Here is a 25,079-nt window from a genome sequence, read left to right as displayed (position 1 = left end):
GGGTGTCATTTTCACACGCGCGCGCGCGCGCGCGCACACACACACACACACAGTTTATTGAAGTTCTCACTTTACTTTGCAGTTCTATGTTTTGCCTATAATGGCACCAAGAGACCCACATAGATTTATATCCATTTTCAGGTTTCTGTAATGTGATGGATTTTTGCTTTCTATTTTCTCTTCTACAGAAAATGAAAACATAGATGAATGTCTATGATGATTCGAACTATAAAATGCTTACAGACATGTGGTCTGTTTTCCCCTGAAGTCCTGATGTTTATCATATGCCAAGGTCCTGAGGCAGCCAGTTTGGTCACACAGTCTGTGAGGCCTCAGCCGCTGACCTGTGGGGTGAGGAAGGTGGGTCTGAACAAGCCTGGGCTGCAGTCTGAGCTGCCCCCTGCCAGCACTAACCAAGGGGGATGGACAGTTGGGTTCCATCTGCTACTGTCATTCTTCTGGGGGGGTCCAGTTTGAGCAGGGGTGATACCTAAAGTCAGGTGGGGGTAACATCATAGTTCTCTGTGGTCTACCTGAATTCAGGGAGGGCCCCAAGCAGATGCAAGGTAAGGGGTCTTCACTCAGACCAAACAAAGACCCAGGGAGGAGGGGGCTGGTCCAGGACTTAATCCGTACGCAGTGCTTTCTGCGTGACATCTCCCACGGGCCTCACGACAACCTTAATGAGTAGTTCTTCGTGAACCTCATTTTACAGACGAGGAATCAGAAGCTTGGAAAGCTTAGGAAGCAGCCCAAGATCCCACGGCCAGTAAGCAGAGACCAGAAACCCAGCCCAGGTCTGACTCCCAGGTTCCCATCTTTTACCTCTACACCCCACTGCCTATAGGTAAAGCCCCTGGGCTTTCAGTAAACACGGGCTCATGCCCACACCACCATCAGGCCCCCAGGAGTAGGATGAGGTCCAGGCCTCGCCCACTTGGGGAGACAGGCTCTGCCTGTGTTTACTGGCCTTGTCAGCTTTGGCTTGGGAGCCGGGTAGGGCTGTTCCTCCAGCTGAGGAGGGCTGGGGGAAGTGGGGTGAAGAGCTGACAGTGGAAACAGATAAGAAGTGAAAAATTCAGGGCTTCCATTTCTTCTATTCCAAATATATAAGATAAACATTTGGATGGCAAACTGAGTTTTCTCCCTGATGTTTCGACACACAGATTACAGATCTTCACATTTTCCTCACGTTCGGGAATTTTCTAAGATGAGATTCTGATGCTTCATGGTCACTCCGGTCATTCTGAATGCATCTGGTAAGCCCAGAGTAGAAACGGCTGCTGTTTCAACAGCACATCATCTATACAGTTTTCATGAAGAGTTTTAACTGGAAGAAGCAAGCCAATGGATACCCCTTGTGGTAACAGTCACTAGAAATGTTTATTTCATAAGGAAGAATGTTGTTATATTCAGATCTACGAAACAAGTTGAAATGGAGTTTCAGCCAGGGGACAGCAGCTGACACCAACGTGGTGCATGTCAAGATACTCCATATCCAGAAGACAGACCTATTCCCTACTCTGGGGACCAGAGGGAGAGCCCCAGGCATTTGGGGGGGGGGTCTATCCAACCTCCAGCATGTGGGAAAGGAGGGCTCAACCCCCGCTGGGGTTTCAGGAACAGGGAAAGAATGTGGGAGTAGGGAGGACCGGCCAAAGGGTCACTGGAGTCAGCAGCCAGAGAAGGGAGCACGGAAAGACTCAAAGCATAACCTCCTAAGGATGGGTGAAGTCCTAATTCCAGGGGCAAAACAGAAGATCTGAAGCAGAGAAAAGGCAGGACTGAGTTAGCCAGAAATGATGGCCAGAGTAGACGTGATTACACAGGGATAGGCCTTTATAGCCTGTCCTCATAGCCCTCGGATGAGGCCCTCGGCTGGGGGAGGGGGTCTGTGAGAGATGCTCCCTGGTTCAGACACATCCAAAGGTGATTCCCGAGCAGCTCCCTGGCACTGCCAGCAGGCATGGGCACCTCTAAACATAGGGTGATGCTCCCTTGTAGTAGATTCCTGGGGCTGCTGTAACAAAGTACCACATATTGGTGGCTTAAAACAACAGAAGTTTATTATCTACAATTCTGGAGGCCAGAAGTCCAAGATCAAGTCCATCCAAACAGCCTCATCTTTACTTGACAGCTTCTGCAAAGACCCTATCTCCAGATAAGGCCACATTCTGAGGAATTAGGGTGTTAGGACTTCAACATATCTTTTTGAGGGGGACACAATTCAGTGCATATCACCCCATTTTTACCAGGCCTTCAAGCAGTCAGTGCTCCTCAAACCCATCCGCCCATTAGGTATTAAAAATACCAACATCTGGGCTCTACCCTGAGACTCTGATTCACTGGGGCTGGATGGGGCCCAGGCACCTGTACTTTCTACAAGTTCCCCCAGGCGATGCAAAAGCATGGCCCAGTCTGAGCACTTCTGTCCTGGGAGTAAAACAAGGTAAGGAACCAGAGACACAGGGCTGTCCTCTGCCTGGGTGAGTCCTGTGCCCACCGCTGTCATCCTGGGCTGTGGCTGAGCGGCCCTGAGGAGGGCGCTTGGATGGAAAACATCAACTCTTCAGAACAGCATTAAATGATAGCTCCCAGTGTCTTAGGATGAGGGAGTCTGGGGTTCTCATGCTTTTCAACCACTAAATAAAAAACGTGTCTGGGAGGGGCAAGGGTAAGCTGGGACGAAGTGAGAGAGTGGCATGGACATATATACGCTACCAAATGTAAAATAGATAGCTAGCTAGTGGGAAGCAGCCGCACAGCAGAGGGAGATCAGCTCGGTGCTTTGTGACCACCTAGAGGGGTGGGATAGGGAGGGTGGGAGGGAGATGCAAGAGGGAAGAGATATGGGGATATATGTATAGCTGGTTCACTTTGGTGTACAGCAGAAACTAACACACCATTGTAAGGCAGTTATACTCCAATAAAGATGTTAAAATAAAAAACAAACAAAGTGTAACTAATCTTCCTCTTCATGAAGATGTATTTGCCTAGGCCTACCCTAAGGAGAGTCCTGGTGGTTTCCAGAGTATGTGATTGCCCGGCAGGCCAAAGGGCCAAAGGTTTTAAGTGAAGCTGAATATTGTAAAGAAAATTGAGACTGACTCACCTTCCTGCAAGGTAAGACGGGAGATCACAGCCACACCTCCAGCCCAGGAAAGAGAAAAGTAATGAAGATCTAGACGCCTGTGACAAACCCCTTAAGCACCTACAGGCCTGATTGTATGCTACTCAAAATAATTTTTGCTCTATTTTTAAACACTGTTGAAATCAAAACTAAATTAATATGGGCTCAAATTTGAAGGGGAGGGAAAAAGGCACCAACCTCCATAATGAACAGACAAGCTAATTAACGTATCTGAACAGAGGATGGAAACTGATTGGAAATCATGTGGATTTCACTCATATGAGAGAGAAAGCAATTTAAATGTTCTCCGGCAAATTAATTAAATCTAAAACGCACCCAGAATGCATGTTGTTCCAGCGTCCTGCTGAGTTCCGTGGGAGAGGCTTACCTTGCCTTCTGACCAATAAGAATTTCTCAAATGCATTCTGAAAATGTATTTTAGAAGCAGGGCAGGAAAGACAAGCATGCAGTTGGATGTATGTTATTGGGCCTGTGTTACGGTCACCCTGGTGAGGATCAAGCCCACCTCTGGCCTCTTCTTTCTTCCTATGTCCTCCACCCACCCACCGGCTGGACAGGCTCATCTAAACTCGGAGTAACCGGGACCCACTGATGCTAAAGCCAGGATGCCCAGCTGCTGGGCTGCTTGGAGTCCCTTGGCTAACGCCAGTTAGGAGCAGCCTACAATCTAGTATTAAAATTATGCCGCTATTCAGCTGGGAATTTTTCCTAAAGTCACAGTCATAGGTCCAGGAAGTTGTGGCCTCTGCAAGTACCTGATCACGACTTACCCAGGGAGGTGTTTAAGTAGCCTCCTCCTTACCACATCGCGGGCAGGAGTCAGGCGACGGAGCCTTGATCCCCACCAGCTGTGTGAACAGTCAACACTAGACACAGCTCCAGTTCATGCTCTCACTGTGCCCTTTATTTTCCATATAATAGTAAGTATATCGCTTTTAATGCTATTTGTGTGCTATCCTCCCTCTGGACTGTAAATCCCTATGCAGACAGGACCGTGTGTATTTCACTGCCCACTCCCGCACCCAGCACAGTGCCTGGCATGTGGGAGGTGCTCAGTAAATGTCTGCTTAATGAAAGAAATAAAAAAGGAGGAGAACAAAGAAAGGTGCACTGGTGGGGATGGGAGCGGGAGAGAGAGACAGACAGAGAGAAGGCAGGCAGGCAGGCAGGAAATGTTTCTAACCTCAGTTTCCTCATCTGAAAAATAGGCCAATTATTCCTATCTCCTAGGATCGTTATGACTAAATGACTATTTGCTCCTTCATTTGTCTTCTGGAGGCCTTTGTACAAAGTGCTATGATAGAATTTTACATGGATATTCATTTGCACGTCTCCCCTTAAACTGTGTGCTTCTCTAGGGCAGGGGCTGTGTGTTTCTTTCACTGTGTAACCCCAGCCCACCAGCGTCTGGCACATAGCATTTAACACCTGCCTGTGTGCATCCTGCCTCTCCCAGGAGGGGACCCTGGCAGAGGCAGTCGGCCCAGACGTCCACCCTCAGCATCGCCCAGTTCTCCAGCCAGTTCTGTGCAGTCCCAGCTGCCTCACCTATGAGATGGAACGCATACTCTGCCCAGGCCTGCAGAGAGGAATCAGAACGGTGCTGCTCTTGAGGTGGGAAAAAAGTGCCTGGATTCCTGGGCCCACTGGCTCATTTGCATAAATTTGCATCCCAGGCTGGGTCTGTCCTCCCTCTGGTCAAAGCTCCCCTATTTGGTGGGCTGGCCTTTCTCTCCCCCAGGCATTTCAGAACAGAGGGTTCTGGCCACCACCTGTGCTGCTCAGCTCACTCAGCCTGAGCCCCCAGAGCTGTGGCCATGGCCTTCCCAATGGGTGGAGGACTTCCCAGTACTTGCACTGGGTCATTTTTCTCCAGTAGACTTACCTTCCTGTTGATAGCAGGTTTCGCCCTTGTTCAAACCAGTTTTCAATCCCCAGCTTTTACGATGACTAACAGAAAAGTCCACTGGGCCCTGAGTCCTCACAGGCATGGAGAAGGATTCAGAGGTTTTAGAAATTAAGATTCACCACTTGTACCATATCCTGCTGTGATGTTAATTGCAGGTCTCAATTCCCATTTTACAGATTGAGGAAACTAAGGATTTGCAATGTAAGTAATTTGTCCAAGATTGGGATTCAGGTTTGCTGACTCCAGCACCTATATTTGACACCCCCTCTCCAAATTTCCCAAAATATCCATGCAGAGAATTCCCTGGATGTCCAGTGGTCAGGACTCTGTGCCTCCACGGCAGGGGGCACGGGTTCGGTCCCTGGTTGGGAACTAAGATCCCGCATACCACGCAGTGCGGTCAAACAAAAACAAAGACAAAAAAGCCCCAAATATCCATGCAGTTGACTGTCTCCTCCAGCAGCCAGCCCTGGAAGGCATCCTGTGGGAATGTCTGGACTTTTTTGCTTATGGGCTGGGATGAAATGGGAGAAAGAACGACCAAGGCCTGGGGTCCTGCACCTGCCCTGGGGGTTCACTCAGCTCTCAAAGAAACTGACTTCTAAAATCCACCGCCTTGTGGCCTGAAGTACCTGAACCCACACAAGCCAACAAATGGCATTGCCTGGGCGGACACTGCAGGCAGCAAATGTACATTTTTTTATCATTTGTGTGCTCGCTTGCGTCTAATTGGCTGCCCAGAGAATAGCAATCTACCAGTGGTGTTAGAGACATGCCCTTTCTTTTTGCCTGGGGACAAACCCCTCTAGGCTGGGACCCCTCTGAGAGAGGGAGAAATCTCAGCAGATGGATGGCAAAACAGACGCTCAATGGGCTCCATTATTCTTGGAAGATGGTGGGGCTTCAAGGGCCTGGAGCTAGTCCACCCAGGTTTACATCTGAGCCCGATACTTCCTAGAAGTGTTTTAGGGCAAATCACCTCTCTACGCCTCCATCTCTGATCTATACAGTAGGAACCATAGCCAGCACCTGCCTTCTAGGTGACATGAGGATTAATGAAATACAGATAAGAATCTTAGCTCAGTGCCTAGAACACAGTAAGGGCTTAAAACGGGAACCACGGTTTTCTTTTTTTATACCGCCATTCTCCTGGGCTTGGACGTGGCCAATTCTTTCCTGACCCTTTCCCTGTTTTGACCTCCAGGATGACGGGCCTGGCCTCGGAGTAGATGGCATGATGGCTGCCGGCCCCGTCACCCCACCCCAACTGTCCCAAGAGTCAGTGGCCGGAGCGCGGACCTGGGCGCTCCCCTGGTACACGCGTACCTTTCCTGAACCTTCTTCCTCACCTCACTGGCATTGGCATCCCAGAGGATAGAAAAAAAAGGTGAAATAAACAACAAGTTATTCCACTCATTGGAGTGCAATCACAGGTATTTAGGGTTTTCTTTACAGTTTTATTCTATTAAAATATTTCGGCCATGACCATGAGGAACATTTGCCTAACTGGCAGGATGATTATGAAGATTAAATGAGATAATGTTCATAAAAGGCTTAGCGTGCCACTTAGCCAGTAAAAGTTGGCTCTCATTAAAAAGAAAAAGAAGTCTAACCAAAAACAAGAATATTTTTTCTAGAACTTCATAATTTACAAACACTTTCATATGGCTTATTTTATTTAGATACTCACAACTTCAGATGGGTTTATTGTTGCCGCCTTACAGATTAGGAAACTGAGGTGTAAAGATATTAAAGACTGGACCCAGGCGACTTAGTGTGTAGCAACGTGGCAGAGCCAGGAGGCAGCTGCAGGACCATGGCCATGACCCTGCTCATGGACTCACCACGAGGGGCTGCGGAACGCAACTCCCGCAAGCGGGACCTCGCTCCTGTCCTCCACTGTGGCCCAGGGGCAGCTCTCTGCGTCTGTCTGACAAAGAAGTCCAGCATCACCTGGCCCTTATTCCTGACTCCAGGCTCCCTGTTAACTCCTGAGTCTAGAAACCAGGCATCCGTCCCCGGTCCCCACAAGCCCCTCCCCCTCGGTGGAATCAGGATAAGCCACAGGCCTATGGGTACACGAGGGGAGGCCTGTTTCCCCCAAGGTGACAGGCAGGATGCAGAGCCCCAGGGCTGGCGTGGGCTAGGAGGCTGCCTCTGGCAGACAAGTGGCGGTGTACAGTTTCCCCACCAGGCCACGTGGTCCAGCCCCCTGGGGCCCAGGATGAGAATCCAGGAGACTCCACTTTACTATGGATCCACCTGGGAAACCAAGGGCAAAGCTATTAAAGCATTTCTTTTTTCTTATTTGTAGAATGGCTCAAATACCGCTCTTTTCTTATCTCGTCGGGAAGAAGTTTTGAGTAAAAAGTAAGATCTGTGTAGTATTTTGAATTCTTTGTTTTTTGGGCAGTGGGTGAGTTTACAAAGTATGTTAAAAGAGTCATTCTTCCTTCCATTCATTCATTTACTCATCCAACAAATATGTATTAAGCACCTTTCACATGCCAGACTCTGTTCTCAGAATTGGGGATACAGCTGTGAACAAGAAAGAATGTCTCCCATGCCCATGGAACACAGTGTCCAGAAAATCCAAACCGCAAGTACCCAAGACATTATCTCGCTGTTATTCTCCTAAGTATTTTTGGTAGCATTTTTTTTCAATGAAACGCTCCCAGATGAAAGCAGCACCACCCTGCTTCCAGGATGAGAAGCCAGGTGTCCTCAGGGTCCTCCTGGACTCCTGGAGTCCTCAGGGTCTCCCCAGGGACCACACGGCCCTCCCCTGCCCCCAACCCAACCCCTCCCTTGGGCAGAATTTGTCTAAAGCCACAACTTAAAACACTTACCGGATTCCCCAGCCTTGCCGTCCCGCTCCCATTCATAAACCCCGCACAGCTCCTCAGTGGCTCATGCTTTTTCCCAGATTGTGGCTTCCATGTGACCAACGGCAGACGTTTCTGACATGGCGGGCTCAGGCCACAAGGACGGCGTGTCAGACATGAAGAGGACACAGCAGTGCACCCGCACGGGATCACAGCCACGGCAGTAGTCGGCCCAGCCCAGAAAGAGCTCCCTTTCCCGGCCTCAGGTTTCAAGTCCTCCTAAGTGGGCTTGCGATCTGTCAGAGTCTCTTCCCTGTGTATTCACTGTATTTACACAACTTGCCCACATGCCTGTCCGGCCATGTCGTCCAGCAGCCAGCAGGGTCCTGACTTGTTGGGTTCATAGGAGGCCGTGGGAGTTTTCAGAGCTGAGCCAAGCCAGAGGGTCCTTTTGAGGTAGTTCAGGGATGACAAATACATTTCTTTGCATAGTCTGTGCTGGACTGAATGTTTATCCCTCCACCAAATTCATATTTTGAAGCCCAAATCCCCACTGTGATAGTAATAAGAGGTAGGGCCTTTGGGAAGTAATAAGGTCACAAGGGTGGAGCCCTCATGAATGGGATTGGTACCCTTATAAGAAGAGACATTAGAAAGGTGATCTCTCTCTCTCTCTCTGTTTGCCATGTGAGGATACAAGGAGAAGGCGCCTGACTGTCTACAAACCAGGAAGCAGGCCCTCACCAGACAGCAGATCCACTGGTGCTTTGATCTTGGACTTCCCAGCCTCCAGAACTGTGAGAATAAATTTCTGTTGTTTAAGCCACGCAGTCTGTGGTATTCTGTCATAGCAGCTGGAGCTGACCAGGGCATGAACTAACTATGATAAATTAGAAGCAGCACCCTCAAATCCTACTCAGAGAAGCCTTGTAGGTCAAGGCCAAGCTCCCAGGAAAGCCTGTTGTAATAAATCAGTGATGCCCACAGCTCTGTGGTGAAGGAGGAGAAGCACATGTCCTGGGCTTGCAGCCCTTGGGTTGATTTTTCCCACTGATTACAGCTGCCAATTCCTAAACATGATGCTGGCTTAGTGGGGACCGGCCTCCCCTGTCTAGTTATCCCAGGCTGAAGGCTAGAGAGAAAAACATGGCATAGTCCCAACTCTTCTTGTTTTATTATTATTTTTTAAATCCAACTAATAAAAATGGCCAAAATGCTAACAAATCACACAGAAATATATGAGAAAATCACACTGAAAAGCAAGCTCTACAGAACCAGGATATCCAAACACAGTTTGGTGCCTTTTTCCTATTTTCAACCTTAATTACTCTCTGCTTAATTTTCCCTGTTCTTAGGATTATTTGGAGCCAGCTTTGAGGCAGAGCTGCTCTCTGCACTGGTTCTGGTACCACACTGGACTGCAGAGCAGCTGGGATGAGCACCAAAGCTCATCAGCGTGAACAAAACCCCAACATGCCCCGAGCACACGGCCCCAGCTTTTGTAAGGTCCCCAAACCACTTCCACCTCTTTGCCCAATCATCTGCTCTCCTTTGTCCAGTTCACATCACGTGGCCTGTCACCCCACATCTACATTTTAAACTTCTCATAACCACAAATATCACCCTTCCCAATCAGAACAAAACTATGAGGGGAAAAAAAATCACCATAATGGGAAAAGAGTTTGAAAAAGAATCAACACATGCGTACGTATAACTGAATCATTTTGCTGTGCACCTGAAACTAACACAACATGGTTAATCAACTATACCCCAATATAAAATTTTTAAAAAACACCATGAACCCCTCTGACATCTGCCCAACACAGCCTCTAACTCAGTGACACCCACTGTCCATTAGAACGACATAACCATGCGTTGATCACATGACCTAAATACTTCCTTCCCTGTGACTCTTGCAAGCACTTACCATTTTGCATTCTCTAAATTTTTCATAGAAGAAAAGAATTAAGAATTGAAAGACAAGCCACAGACTGGGAGGAAATATTTGAAAAACATATCTGGTAAAGGATTTGTACCCAAAATAAACAAAAAGCGCTTACAATTCAGCAGTAAGAAAACAGGCACGCTGACACACCAAATGCTAACAAAGATGAAGAGTGACAGGAACTCTCATTCATTGCTTGTGGGAATGCAAAATGGTATAGCCACTTTGGAACACAGTTTGGTGGCTGTTTCTTACAAAACTAAACATACTCTTGCCATACTATCCAGCATTCATGCTCCTAAGTATTTACTCAGATGAGTTGCAAACTTACGTCCACACAAAAACCTGCATGTGAGTGTTTACAGCAACTTTATACATAATTGCCAAAAACTGGGATTGATCAAGATGTCCTTAAATAGGTGAATGGATAAATAAACGGTGGTACAACCATACAATGGAATATTATTCAGAGGTAAAAAGAAATGAGCTATCAGGCTTCCCTGGTGGCGCAGTGGTTAGGAATCCACCTGCCAATGCAGGGGACACAGGTTCGAGCCCTGGTCCGGGAAGATCCCACGTGCCGCGGAGCAACTAAGCCCATGCGCCACAACTACTGAAGCCCGCGCGCCTAGAGCCGGCAACAAGAGAAGCCACCAAAATGAGAAGCCCCTGCTCGCCGCAACTAGAGAAAGCCCGCGCGCAGCAACGAAGACCCGATGCAGCCAAAAATAAAATTAATTAATTAATTTTTTAAAAAAGAAATGAGGGCTTCCCTGGTGGCGCAGTGGTTGAGAATCTGCCTGCCAATGCAGGGGACACGGGTTCGAGCCCTGGTCTGGGAGGATCCCACATGCTGCGGAGCGACTGGGCCCGTGGGCACAATTACTGAGCCTGCGCATCTGGAGCCTGTGCTCCACAGAGAACAAGAGAGGCAGTGATAGTGAGAGGCCTGTGCACCGCGATGAAGAGTGGCCCCCACTTGCCACAACTAGAGAAAGCCCTCGCACAAAAACGAAGACCCAACACAGCCATAAATAAATAAATAGATTTTTAAAAAATAATAAAAAAATAAATAAAACAATAAATGAGCTATCAAGCCACAAAAAAGACATGGGGGAATCTTAAATGCATATTGCTAAGTAAAAGAAGCCCGTCTAAAAGGCTACATACTATAGATTCCAACTATATGACATTCTGGAAAAAGCAAAACTAGGGAGACGATAGAAAGATCAGTGGTTGCCAGAGGTTGCAGGTGGGAGATCGGGAAGGATGAATAGGTGAAGCGCAGAGGATTTTAGGGCAGTGAAACTATTCTGTATGTTACTGCAATGGTGGGCACAAAACATACATTTGACAAAAGCCATTAAACTGTACCACACAAAGTCAACCTTAATATAAATTATGGACTCTTATTAATAATGATAACATCAGTTATAACAAATCATACCAGGGCAATATATTAATCACTGGGGAACCTGGTGGGGGATTGTCTGATGAAGGGCTTTACAGGCATTCTGTGCTTTCTGTTCAATTTTTCTGGAAACCTAAACCTGCCTTTAAAAAGTCTATTAATTTTTTTAAATGGCAATAAAGTATAAAACATGGGAATTTAATCAAGAATGCATACAAGATCTCTATTTTTAAAATTTTAACATTTTATTAAAGTAGTCTATTACAGAAGATGATTTTAATAGGGAACCCTCTTGCACTGTTTGTGGGAATGTAAATTGGTACAACCACTATGGAGAACAGTATGGAAGTTCCTTAAAAAACTAAAAACAGAGCTACCATATGATCCAGCAATCCCACTCCTGGGCATGTATCTGGAGAAAAACCATAATTCAAAAAGATACATGCACTCCAATTTTTGTTGCAGCACTATGTACAATAGCCAAGACATGGAAGCAACCTAAATGTCCATCAACAGAGGAAGGGATAAAGAAGCTGTGGTACATATATACAATGGAATACTACTCAGCCATAAAAAAGAATGAAATAATGCCATTTGCAGCAACATGGATGGACCTAGAGATTATCATACTAAGTGAAATAGGTCAGACAGAGAAAAACAGGTATCACATATGTGGAATCTAAAAAAATAATACCAGTGAACTTATTTGCAAAACAGAAACAGACTCACAGACATAGAAAACAAACTTACGGTTATTGAAGGGGAAAGTAGGGGCAAGGGATAAATTAAGAGATTGGGATTAACAAATACACACTACTGTATATAAAATAGATAATCAACAAGGACCTACTGTATAGCACAGGGAATTCTATTCAATATTCTCTAATAACCTATATGAGAAAAAAATCTGAGAAAGAATGGATATATGTATATGTATAACTAAATCACTTTTCTATACACCTGAAACTAACAAAACATTGTAAATCAACTAAACTCCAATATATAATAAAATTAATTTAAATGGAAAAAAGATGATTTTAATAAATGGAAAGACATTTTATAGTCTTGGATGCAGTGATTTAATATTATTAAGACATTAATTCATTCCAGAATAATCTGTAGATTCAGTGCCATCATAATCAAATTTTAGTTGGATTTTTTTGAAGAATTTAATAAACTTACTTTAATATTGATTTGGAGTAATAAAAGTCTATAGAAAGCTGAATCAACATTGAAAAGGAATGGTAAGGAAGAGGAACTTGCCCTATTACATAATAAGATACATTTCAAAGCCGTAGTAATGAAAACAGTTTGATAGAGATAAATGGACCAATGGAATGGACTAGAGAGCTCAGAGACTTAATAGATGAGAGAAGGGGCCTACAAATCAATAGGAAAGGATGATTTGAGTACATCAAAATTAAGGATTTCTTTCTAACAAAAGACATCATGAAGATAGTTAATAGGTAATGGACAGAAAAGCAGAAGATATTTGTAATATCCAAAATTGACAAGGGATTTATACTAGATATGGACTGCAAACATAAAAAAAAACCCAACTACAATATAGAAAAATGGTAAAGGATACGAATAGGTCATTTCAGAAAAGGAAACACAAAAATAAGCATACGACGGCATGCTTAAAATCATTGGTGATCACCTAAATGCAAATTAACTCAATGAGATACAATTTTGCACCTATTACACTGGAAAAATAAGAGAGCTGGGAAGTACCAAGTATTGGCAGGAATGTGGGATGTTGATGGAGTGTAGATGGGTTTGAAAGTGATTTGCCTTATAGTTTATGCCTATAAAAAATCAGGTTGTGAAAAATTAAAAACTATAATTAAAAAGGTGCTGCACCTCATAGCTGCCTGTCTACAGGAGATTCACCATAGCATCCCTGGTGAATGTGGGCAGAGTGGACACACATTATGAGCCAGGAGAGTCTGGGCTCTCCACCAAATGTCTTGGAATCCCACAGCCATGAGGGATTTTAAGAGCCCCGTGGCTCCTGAAAGACACCACCAGAACTGTGGCAAAGAACATGAGCCTTGGCATCAAGGCGGCCCTACGTTCAAACCCAGCTTGGCCTCTAACTAACTGTGGGAACTTGGGCAAGTACCTTGAGCTCTCTGAACCTGTTTCATCCTCTCCAAAATGGCGATAATAATACATTCCGCATAGGACTGTCGTGAGGATTCATTGCAATTATGAATTGAAAGGATATAACAGAGTACTTGGAACCCTGTAAGCGCTCAATAATGTTCACTAGTTTTGTTGTTATAATTATGATAAATATCTTCAGGAATGGAGGCTCCCTGAGCAGTGTAACCAATATCCCAGCAAGGCAGAAACAAGCATGATAACCGCTGCTTAAATGGTCAGAGAACAAAGAGACTTACCCAGGTTCACAGCTGAGCACACACACGAAAAATTGCTGCCCATCTTTCATTTCATTCACACTTTGAAATGTTTAACCTACACAGGAAATATTTTTTGTATGTTAATTTCCCTAGTATTTTTTTCTTGAGAATGTAAAAGCAATTTAGAATGGTACATTCTTAGTGTCAGGTAGGAAGGAATGCTAGCAGAAGTCACACAGCTAGACTTTATTGAATTTGGGAAACCTTTTCATAAGCATCTCCCCAACTCCACCACTGGCAAAGAGTGAATCAGCTTCTGCTCAAATAATTGCAACCACGGGGAACTCACAGCGTTGGGAGACAGCCCTTGCAAGTTACCATGGTCCTCCTCGTGGTTGGTTCTTTTTCTTAAAACCGTCGGTATCAACATCAAAAGTCTGCACTCACGGAAAAGACTGTAGGTCCCCAGAGAGCTGAGCCCAGGTTGCTGGTTCACTGCTACATCCACCAGACCTGGCACAGTGCCTTGGAACCTAGTAGGCAAGTAAGAGCTACTGGATGGATGGATGGATGGATGGGTGGGATGCCAGCTCTGGATGCTGTAGAATAAGTTATACATATTTATTCCCCCATCATACTACAACTTAGAGTTCAAAGCATGCAAGAATGCACTATATCTACATTAAAGATTTGGGGAAATTTCATGTGAAACAGTTCTAGAGGTGTAACTATCCTAAGACATATAAACGATTCCGGGCTTGAGTGTCAACAGTTTACTTTAAAGTGAATTACCCACTGATTACAAGGGTGTGAGTAGTCGTCAGATAAAAAACAGCCTCATTCTTTTTCAAATATTAACTCTAACAGGTGCCTGAGAGAAAATTACTAAATCTTCCAAACCTTCTTCTTTTCTTTAATCATTAACAACATATAACCTACCATGTATTTTGTACTTAATACAATGCCTAAGACCTTAATTGAAATGTATGCAATTCTGAATAGGTCACAGGGACAGACTTTGGATAGAATCTGCTTATTCTTTCCCAAAATGTGCATTTGTGTATTGACAACATGGTCTCTTTCTCAAACTGAGTCATCAGATTTATTAACTGTTGTATCTGAAAAGAACAAGATTGTTAATAGTACTTATAATATTTATTATATTACATATAAATAAGTGCATTCACTTTTATTAATAATAAATAAGGCAAGTCACCCTGTTCCAAACTGATTGTGCTATATCTTGCATTGGTTTTTTTTTTTTTTTTTCTTTTTTGCAGAATGCCATTTGCTAAAAGTTTCAAGTCATGCCCAATGACTGATTTATTGTTTTCTTCACAGGAGGAGGGGAGAAGCATTAGGTACCTGGTACCCAGCAAAAGCCCTAATGGCAGAGTTATCAGTGAAATTCCTCATAGTGACAAAGGGCTAGATGAGGGGTTCCTTGCTGGTACAACCAGGTCACAAGCCTAAGAAGGCTTGACGGGTATGGCTGGCTCCCTCCCCAGGGCCTGCTCTGTTTCCGATCTGGGCTTGGCTGGCCAGGCTGTGCTCCTTCCCCTGGCTCTCTGCAGGACCTCAGGCTCCAGGAATTTGGACCGAGTGGTAGAGACATCGCCGACAGAGACCGCAATTGCCAGCTTCCTCCCTATGCTGTCTTGTGATTCAAAGCAGATTCTGCTCCACTGTTTTAAAAGGCGAGCACGTTAACGCTGGAGACCCACGAGAACAGAAACAAGCAAGGAAACTCTGACAGTCCCATACAAGAGTCCGTGAGTAAACAGCTCATCTGCGGTGAACCACGGCTGGGATGTGGTCATGGGGAGCCCAGGGGCATGAAGTCTGGTTACTCTGTCCCTGAGGGAGGTGATAGGAGCTTCAGGAGTCCTGGGAACTGGTCATTTCACAATGACCTTGGGCTGGGACCCTCCACCTCCAAACACACACACAGAAAGACCCCCACGTCCATGCACGTCCCTCCCCTTGAGATGCCAAGTCATCCAGGCACTGCCTTTGTGCTTGCCTACAGGATGGAAGAGTTGAGAAAAAGAGGATACTCTTCCACGTGGGGCCTTTATCTGAAATAAACACCTTTGAGTCCAGTGGCTTTACATGCAAATTTCTCATCCTCAAGTGACTTTGGACTGGGCCTCTCTCACACCAATCCTGTCTGACACCAAAGTCAGACAACTTAGCAGAAACTGCTGCAGGCTGTCTGTGTAGCACAGTCACTGAAAACACTTTTTGCTTTACCTTCTTTCCTTTGCATTAATTTCCAACTAATGCACTCTCTTCCTCGAAGGGGTATATTTCTGTAGTAGGAGTTATATTTGTATCATTCTACTCTCTGTGAAAGTGTTCTTTTTTATGAGAATAATTCACATCACAAGAATTCTGATATCCTAGGTACAATGAGCTTATGGCTCGATATTTTAATGTGCATTTATATTCCCAATATTTCATGTACCACCCATAGGAGACCAGGACTGGAGTCATGGGCCTCTTTCTATCCTCATGTTTTCTTAAATGAGCCACTGAGCTCTCTAAACCTCATCATCTCTATATTTACAATATAATAACAGCTACCTTGTAAGATTGTTGTAATGATTAACTGAGAAAATATACTAAATCCTTTTTAACATAGTATATTCTTTGTTGTTACTATTATTAATGATAGACATGGCCCACCTATAAGCTAGCTAAGTACCAAGAAAACTGAGTAGGATGTACTTCTTACATTTATTTTCCAACATAATGGTTTGCTTCTGGTCTGACCAGAGCTTTACCCAAGGTCACACATGTAGTAAGTGACAGAGCAGGCCTAAAATCCAGGCTTTCCAACTCACAGTTTGGTTTCTCAGTATTTCCAATGCAGACACAACAGGATACAGTGAAGCGTCCGGTGCGAGTGGACAGGGGTGGGTAACAAGCCAGCTAAGTGACCATCACCCTCAGCCTGTCCCAGCGCCCGATGCCTGCTTCTCTGTAGGATGGACCGGCTCTTGCCTCACTTGCATCTCTTCCCTCCACTGCAGGAACCATGAGGTCTGTCCTGCTCGCTCTCTTCCTCCTTCATGCCTACCCCCCTGGAGGAGCCAGCGACCTCCCTGAGGACCTGATGTTGCTGAGGACGGAGCTCGCGCTTCGCCTCTACCGGATCGTGGCCACGGACGGCAACCGAACCAACCTGGTCCTTTCCCCCGCCGGCGCGTTCATCCCTCTGGAGCTCCTGCAGTTCGGAGCCCAGGGGAACACCCGGAGGCAGCTGGTCCAGGCCCTGGGGTACACCGTCCACGGTAAGCGGGCCGCTGCTCCCCCTACTCTGCTGCCCACGCCCACTGCCCTGCTCACACTTACCCTCCTCCCGTTCAGGCTGCCCCCAGGGGGCAGGCAGAGAAGGTTGCCCACGGGCAAGTGCGCAGCAGAAGGCACTCAAACTCTGCATCGTTACTCCAGATGATGTTTAACGTTCCCTCTACTCTAGGTTTGGTGGCAATTTCTCAGTTGCATTTCACAAGCCCTTTCATAGTGCTTACTAGGTGTCAGGATGTGCTTGAAGCACTTTACAAATATAATTTAATTCATTGTCCCAACAACCCTATTGAGGTAGGTAATTATCTCATCAAACCTATTTTAGAGATGAGCCTAGTTAGGCACAGAGAGTACAAGCAACTTGCCCAAGGTCACACAGCTAGGAAGCAGCAGAGTTGGGACTCAAACCCAGGCTGTCTGGCTTCAGAGCTCGCGCTGTTGACCAACCTGCTTTCATAAATCTGTGACTTCAAGGCAGGGCCATACCTACTAACATAATTCTATGATTATGGGCTTCAGAACAGCTCTGTCAGTGGCGGCAAGAGCCTCATGAATGCCAGGTCAGCCACGCCTGGCCCACACTCAGGGCCTGGCAAAGCCTGGCCTTGGTCCCAACCTCCCAACTCCATACAAACACAGACACTCGTGCACACAGCTTTTTCCTCTCTTAGAATAAGATGCCAGTAAAAAAGGATGGGAGCTACAATTGTATAAATTAATACTTTTTAGAAAGCGCAGGAACTAATACCAAGACAGTCATGGCAAGAGCTTCCTTTGAGTTGGAATCTTGAGTTGGCAAGTAGAGGTGAGCCCTTCAAACATCAGGCCACGAGGCACCAGCTGTGCGTCCTGTCCCCCTCCATCCGCACCCTGTCCTTTGCCAAAACAATTCTTGTGGGCCCGCTGGCCAACAGACAAATGTGTTTTCTCTCTGGGGATAAGTGAAGACAAACATAAATTATCAAGCTGCATTTTCTTCAGCAAGTATATCACGGAAATGCGCGTATCCATGGAGTCACTCTTGGATCGCCACGTTAGATTCAGTGCAACACAACCCATCAGGTGCTTTTGAGCTCCTGCCGCGTGGGCTGGTATTATGCCAGGAATTTAGCAGCCAGGTATGTAAGGAAACCGCTGAACACAAAAGCTCAGTCTCATAGGAACGACGCGCATAGAAACACATTCTAACACAAGGCGGCGAGTGTACTCATTTGAAATAAGTCAGTACAGGGGAGGGAATGATGTATTCCACGGGCAGATCAGGAAGGCTCCCCAGAAAACATGACACCTGAGTTAGGTTATGAAGAATAAATAGGAATATGAAAGAATATGAAAGAGGGGCGGGCATTTCAGTCTTGAAACAGATTCTCCCAGAAGTCAGGGTTACGGGGAAAGTGAGAAATGCAAGTGCAGTTACCCTGCAGAGAAAGAGAACTGATGACAGTCAATTCTTTGTTTACAGGGACAACCATGGTACCTGGTTAACCAAATATGATGATTAACAGGGTTTCCATAGAGCCCATTCAAGAATTACCAAACTTCCAGAATTGCTTAACGGTCAGACTCTGTGGAACATAATCCCACCTTTTTTTTTCTTACTCATAAATGGCTTCATTATCTTATGGAGCCATGGTTAATTATTCCAAACAGGAATGTGCTGCTTACAGAGCTCTAGTTAATAGAATACCCCTGGATTTTTGTTTGCCACAAAATTGCTCAGAGAATCAGCTGCGTGCTGACTGAAAAACAACCTGCCACTGCCCACCACCCCTGCCCTGGCCCAGCCTTTCTCTTACAAGTGGGTGCAGACCAGGAACATGAACCCACAGTCCAGGGGCTTGAGGCATTGCTCCCGTCTGATCAACAGAGATCCATCCAAGTTCACAGTGGGACCCATGGGCCCTGTCTTCTCGCTGACATCCAGCCAACAGGTGACCACCAGCAGCTTTGCCAGGATCCCCACCTGCTGGTGCTAAAGCACAGCACGAGTTTCAGAACAGGCACCAGTGATATCCCCCCAAAATACCTTTGTTTTCGCCGCATGAAACACACGATTTCCCAATGGTCCAAGTTCAAGGAATTCCCATTGCTTTTCCAGGTAAATTAATAAAGAACGCTTTACAGCTTTCTATTCATCACAAGAATGATGCTGGGAACAGAGGCCTCAGAGATGGAGGTAGCCTGGCCCCTGGGAAAGAATCTTGTTTGATGATGCACATGGACTCACTTTTACAGTTGTTATGTCATTTGGTCCTTAGAGAAATCATATGCGATCGCTAGGCCTCCTGAAGTCCCCATTTTACAAATGAGACAAGTGGTTAATGATTTGGTAAGACTCAGCTCACCCAACAGGCAAGTGGATTCCAGTTCCAGATTTTCTGACTCCAGTCCTATGTTCTTTCCTCAACCCTTTAGCCCCACTGTCAACCACTGAGCAGTTGCAGAAACATAGCTAAGCACCTTACCTTCTTGATTTTTCACCAGACTCATCTTCATCACTCTCTCAGCTCAACCAAACCCTTTGCACATCATCCGAAACTTAACCCTCTTTAATCAGCATTACAAATTGCCAACTGAGAATTTTATATACATTAATCTTACAATCCAGAACCCCTCCCCCTGCCCCTGGATTCAGCGTCACATTCAAGATGTTCAGTTCAGCTAATGTATTGAGAAGGAAGGCTCTTTCCAAGCTGGTGTCTCAAATGAGTTAAAAGGCTGGTCTGCAGCGGGACTCAGGAAAATACCATTTCTTCTAGCACTTTCCTGCCACTCTGCGCCATCCCAGGGACCCTCCCTTCAGACCCTCCACCCTCCCCACTGCATTCCTGATCTACCGCAGCCCCCTGGTTTCCCTCCTTCTCCCTCACCATTCTGTTAGAGCCACGCAGCCCCTCCAGCAGGAAGGACAGCTTTGTAGGAGGGGAGGCAGAGGAGACAGGAATTGAGACAGCAGTTTCAAGGGCTGGGGCCGAGGGGGGAGCCGTTTGTCACCACTCACGTCAGTCCCTTTTGCCCCATTACAGACAAGACCTAGGAAACGCAGCAAAACTGGAGGCTTCGTGAGGCTCTCCCGAGCAGAGGAGCAGACTGTTCCCAGCCCACCTGTCCTTCACCAGAGGGTGGGAGTTGGGGGGTGACGCCGGGTTACACTGAGCAAGTTTATTAATTTGCCTGAGCCCCGGCTCCCTCATCTATACATGGGATCATAATTGCACTTAATTCACAGGGTTGTAGAAAGGGTTAACCATGATCATGCATGTAGAGCATTTAACAGAGTGTGAACACTGTCAACCTTCAGTATCTTTTATTCTGACGCTGTCTGTTCATTCCGGCAGCATCTAGAAAAGCACTTCCAATGTGCTAATGGTAGGGACAAAGCAGGCTCAGGTGGAGACAAGATTTCTCAAGCCTCTTGACTCTGCTAATTGGAAGTGCCTGGCTAGAAGGACAGCTGGTCCTCTGGGCCAGAGAGGGTGAGAGGACAGAGAACTCTGTGACCATCCCCTGAGGTCACGTGACACTGAGAACCACAGAAATGTCTCTGTTCTCCCCTGCAGACAGTCTACATTCTACAGGGACATGATTGCATAAGTACTTATGACCTTCCTCAGTAGAGGAAAACCTGATGGGAATTTTTTTTCATTCATGGCTTTTCTCATTAAAAGAAAAAGCAAGCACTTGAGGAGCAGCACAGTTGTCGACTCCAAGAAGCAGCTTTGGTAGTGAAAGTTCTGTGGAGCAGAATCTGCCCACAACCCCGTTCTGCAGCCTGGTGGCTGGGGACCCTGGGCGGCGTATATTCTGTGTCCCCAGAAGGACTCTGGCCGGCACGTCAGGGGTAGGGGGTCTGCTGCTGCCTCTTGGCCTGGCCTCTGTGACATGAAGGATGGGACACAGTGTGGACGGACCCCCAAGCCAAGACAGAGAGTCACTCTACCTGGCGCCCTGGGAGAGCCAGTAGGGGCAGGGTGGGGCAGGAATAGGGCGCAAAGCCTGGGTGTCACGGGGGAGACTTGTGGGCAGCCACTGGGCCATGCCTAAGACGAAGGGGAGGCCAGGAGGACAAGGGAAGGGCCGTGTTCCAGAGGCAGCCTGCCTGGGAAGGGGTCCTGACTGCTGGAAAAGCCCAGCCTGCACGTCTCAGGAAGGTACTCAACTGTGTCCTGACTCAGCAGCAGGTGAGAGGCCTAGCTCCAGCTCCAGATGCCCAGGGCTGGGGGGAAGAGACCCGCAGTTGTGAACAATAGCATGAAAAAGAAATCTACTATTGACTATGGAGAGAAGGAGGCAATCTCCTGTGTAAGTAGTGAATAACCAGAAGCCCAGCTGCCCTCAGGAAGGTGGAAACCATCGACTTTCTCAAATGCCTATTATTTCCTCAACATTCTTGCAGGTTCTCGCTGACATGAATAATAACGGGCTGTCTGCTGGGGCTCAGGGGGATGAGGGAATGTAGCGTTGGGCTACATTTCTGACTCAAGGTGTTTAGGAAGCATAGTCTCTGAGAGGTTGGTAGTGTTTTTCTATCTGACTTAATCCCAGGCTGATTTCTTTCAAATCTAGCATGGTTTCTTCCCCCTCAACTATTTTTTTTTTTTTTTTTTTTTGCGGTACGCTGGCCTCTCACTGTTGTGGCCTCTCCCGCTGCGGAGCACAGGCTCCGGACGCGCAGGCTCAGCGGCCATGCATGGCTCACCAGCCCAGCCGCTCCGCGGCATGTGGGATCCTCCCAGACCGGGGCACGAACCCATGTCCCCTGCATCGGCAGGCGGACTCTCAACCACTGAGCCACCAGAGAAGCCCTCTTCCCCCTCAACTTTTAATCTGTGGATCCAGGCTAATTCCTGAGCAACTTAGCTATGACTTTACCAATTTGACTGTCTATGGTGGATGAACTGTGGGAAATAAGAGTGGAGCCTCTGGGGTCCCATTCCCATGCAACGTGCAAGCAGAGCTGGGGCTAACTCCTCTCTTACACTCACCATTTTGATTGATCCCAACATCTTTTTTGCAGACCCAAGGGTCAGAGAGTGGCTTCGAGCTGTTTATGCTGCGCTACCCAGCGCCGGCCCTGGCGCCAAGCTGGAGCTGACCTGCACCCTCTACGTGCACACGGGGATGCCACTCGCCCCCTGCTTCGTGGAGCAGGTCTCCCGGTGGGCCAACAGCAGCCTGGAGGCAGCCAACCTCAGGGAGCCCAATGGTACCACCATCCTGGCCAACGGATGGGCCCCCAGGCAGACCACAGGTAAAGGAAAACCGTCCACCTTGATGAGGCTAAAGGCGGAGGGCTGAAGAGACAGGTCTCCCCTGTTACTCATCAGAAGCCAGGCGACAGGTACTCAGGCCACCCTCAATTGCAGCAGAAGCTTCTCCTGTTGGAAGATCCTACCCTTGAGTGAAGCAAGGCTCACTTTTGGTCCCATTCTGCCCCTCCCCCCCCCCAGAGACACAGGCACAAACGCAGGCACACCCAGAAGGGCGCTCTTCAGAGCCTCCCACCCCCAGCCGAGCCCTGCAGGCTTTGTTCCATGCAATGCCCGCCAGGTGTGTTCCCACTGAGCTCTGTTCTCATCGACAGCTAACTCCCTTCATAGCAAGATGCAGTAGGAGCCCCAAAAGTGGTATCTTGGGAATTTAGCTTAAGGAAATACTTGTATGTAATAAGACGTTTAGCCCAGTATTATCAAAGAAAAAGACTGATAAATAACCTACCTGTCCAGCAATTAGGGATGATTCAATAGCACCTACATATCATGCAGCTGTAATTACCATCAAAGATGATGAACATCATTAACATCTACTGAGTGCTCAGTTTATTTAGCTAGCACCCTTCTAAGTGCTCCGTGCCTATTAGCTCAGTTCCCCCTCACAGTAATCCTAAGATCTAAGTGCTATTATTGTCCCCATTTTACAAACGGAGAAACTGAGGCACAGAGAATTGTGCCTGCTGCCCTGCACCCGCAGAGCCAGGATTCTAACCCAGGCAGTCTGGCTCCAGCATCCTTGATGATTACAAATGTTACACAGAAATAGGGAGAACGTTGAAGACCCAGCGTTTAAAAGACAGAACAGGGAATACGTACTTTACGAATTGAGAACAATATGTTTGCCGGCAGGAGTGCAGAGTTAAAATGCAGACGTTAAGATCTTTATTGATGAGGAGGTTTCCTCTCTTTCAGTTTTCTCCAACGTTTCACAATGTCTTTCAATTTACTTAAAAACGTTTAACTCCCTATTGCAGCTGTTGTGCTTCCGGGAGACGCAAGGACACGGTTTGCTGCTATCAACCCCGCGGGCAGGGGTCGGTGCGGCGCCGGGGAATGGATGGTCCTCCGAGAAAGACGGGTAGTTGGTGCCCCGAGACCGGGGCCAGGCTGCTTGGGTTCAAATCCAAGGTCTCCGTCTTGGGTAACTGGGCGGATGGTGACTTTGTAGCTCACAAGTATGAGACCTTGGACAGCCTATCTGAGTCGTGGTGCCCCATCTTTAAAACTGCGGATAACAGGGCTTCCCTGGTGGCGCAGTGGTTGAGAGTCCGCCTGCCGATGCAGGGGACACGGGTTCGTACCCCGGTCCAGGAAGATCCCACATGCCGCGGAGCGGCTGGGCCCGTGAGCCATGGCCGCTGAGCCTGCACGTCCGGAGCCTGTGCTCCGCAACGGGAGAGGCCACAACAGTGAGAGGCCTGCGCGCGTACCGAAAAACAAAACAAAACAAAACAAAACAAAACAAAACCCCTGGGGATAACAATAGAGCTGGCAGGGGGAGTTGGGGAGCGTTTGCTAAGCACTGAAAACAGAGCCTAGCGCAAAGTGTGTGTTTAGTAAACGAATAACGAGCTGGAGCAACGTGACGAGTGGCCAGCCCGCTCCGGAATTTCAAGCCCATGCCCTGGACGTTGTTGTGTAAACAAAGGTTCTGCCAGGCATGAGGCCCAGCAGCATTTGGGGCCATGGGGGTGGGGGGTAGAGGTGACACTGTGCAGCGTCTCCCATCACAGCGCCCAGTCCCTCCCAGGGGGCTGTCTGAGCTGCGCAGGCCTCGCGCTTCCTGGGAAACGGTCCCAGCCGGAACACAGCTGGAACAAGCCAGGGCATCCCAAGCTGTTCGGAAAAAAATTAAAGCATGGTCTCCAACCACAGCTCGTTACAAACACTACAGTTCCACAACTAAGTACTAAAAAGCAAGCTACAAACCCAACTTCGGGGATGCCTCAGCACCCGGGAGGGTGTGCACGCAGGCGTCAGCATCGCAGCGGTGCTCCGCTCTCTGCTTGCAGGTGAGCGTCCCGGGGGCTCCACCTGGGAGCAAGGCGGCGGCGGCGTGGAGTCCGCACAGCTGGTGCTGGTGAGCACCGTGTCCTTCCAGAGTGCCTGGCGGCACCGATTCTCCTTCTCGGGCACTCAGCTCCTGCCTTTCACCTGTGCCCAGGACGTCGTCCTCCAGGTCCCCATGATGTACCAAACGGCCGAGGTCAACTACGGTGAGCCGCGAGAGCCCGGGAGGGAGCCGTGAGGGCAGGAGGGGAGACCAGGGCTTCGCTCTGAAAGGATAGGGCTGAGCATCACTGCGATACCCTCAGCTGTGCGGGGCCCACGGAGGAAGGACAGACCAGGGAGCCGGAGACTGTCAGGATAGTGAGGGGGCACACGGGGAAGAGAAACCAGATTTCATGCCTGGCCTTTCCTTCCACGCTGAGTAAAGGGGGGACTTAGTGTGAAACCAAGAATGTCTGGGCAAATCCCTTCCCCTGGCAGTCACTCCCGTAAAATGAACACCGGCCTCAGTGTTCAGTGCTGAGAAAGGATGGAAGGTTGAGAGTCCAGTCTAGAAGGTTCTGGAGAGCATGTCCACCCGAAAGTGCCACTGGCCTGAAATACCAGGGTTCTCTGCCTGCCTACCCTGCCCACTGTCACTCATCCCCCTCGCGGTGGAGGTACGCCAGGCTGCCCCCCATCCCAGCAGACTAGTGAGTGCTGTGGATGCTCCGGTGGGGCCCCAACGAGGCCAGGGAGGGATGGACCCCGCTGCCCATCCCCCACCGCCCTGCCCCCTACACACCTCCTCTCCCCTGCACCCCGCCAAACCCTGGTCTGCAGGCTCAGCTCCCTCCGGCTTGTGGGACTAATTATGTTGTTATTCACTAATTAAGCC

General features: G+C 47.7%; 2 protein-coding genes across 2 annotated transcripts in view; one reads left to right on the top strand and one right to left on the bottom strand.

Annotated features, from left to right (window-relative positions):
- The first annotated feature begins 15,206 nt into the window (after positions 1 to 15,206).
- The window catches only part of SERPINE3 (serpin family E member 3), a 31,919-nt gene continuing 22,046 nt past the window's right edge, over positions 15,207 to 25,079 (top strand). The window contains exons 1-5 of the mRNA XM_030882385.2: positions 15,207 to 15,379; positions 16,643 to 16,903; positions 21,937 to 22,183; positions 23,042 to 23,043; positions 24,205 to 24,408. Of these exons, the coding sequence (XP_030738245.2) occupies positions 16,648 to 16,903; positions 21,937 to 22,183; positions 23,042 to 23,043; positions 24,205 to 24,408 (709 nt within the window). The 5' untranslated portion in view covers positions 15,207 to 15,379; positions 16,643 to 16,647. The remainder of the gene's footprint in view (positions 15,380 to 16,642; positions 16,904 to 21,936; positions 22,184 to 23,041; positions 23,044 to 24,204; positions 24,409 to 25,079) is intronic.
- The window catches only part of INTS6 (integrator complex subunit 6), a 112,686-nt gene continuing 111,227 nt past the window's right edge, over positions 23,621 to 25,079 (bottom strand). Inside the window, exon 22 of the transcript XR_009559715.2 lies at positions 23,621 to 24,468. The gene's annotated coding sequence lies outside the window, so the exon portion shown is untranslated. The remainder of the gene's footprint in view (positions 24,469 to 25,079) is intronic.

This window comes from Globicephala melas, chromosome 18 (genome assembly GCF_963455315.2).
Source record: "Globicephala melas chromosome 18, mGloMel1.2, whole genome shotgun sequence".
NCBI lineage: Eukaryota > Metazoa > Chordata > Mammalia > Artiodactyla > Delphinidae > Globicephala > Globicephala melas.
The sequence above is the reverse complement of the archived record's forward strand: the minus strand, read 5'-3'. Positions and strand labels throughout refer to the sequence as shown.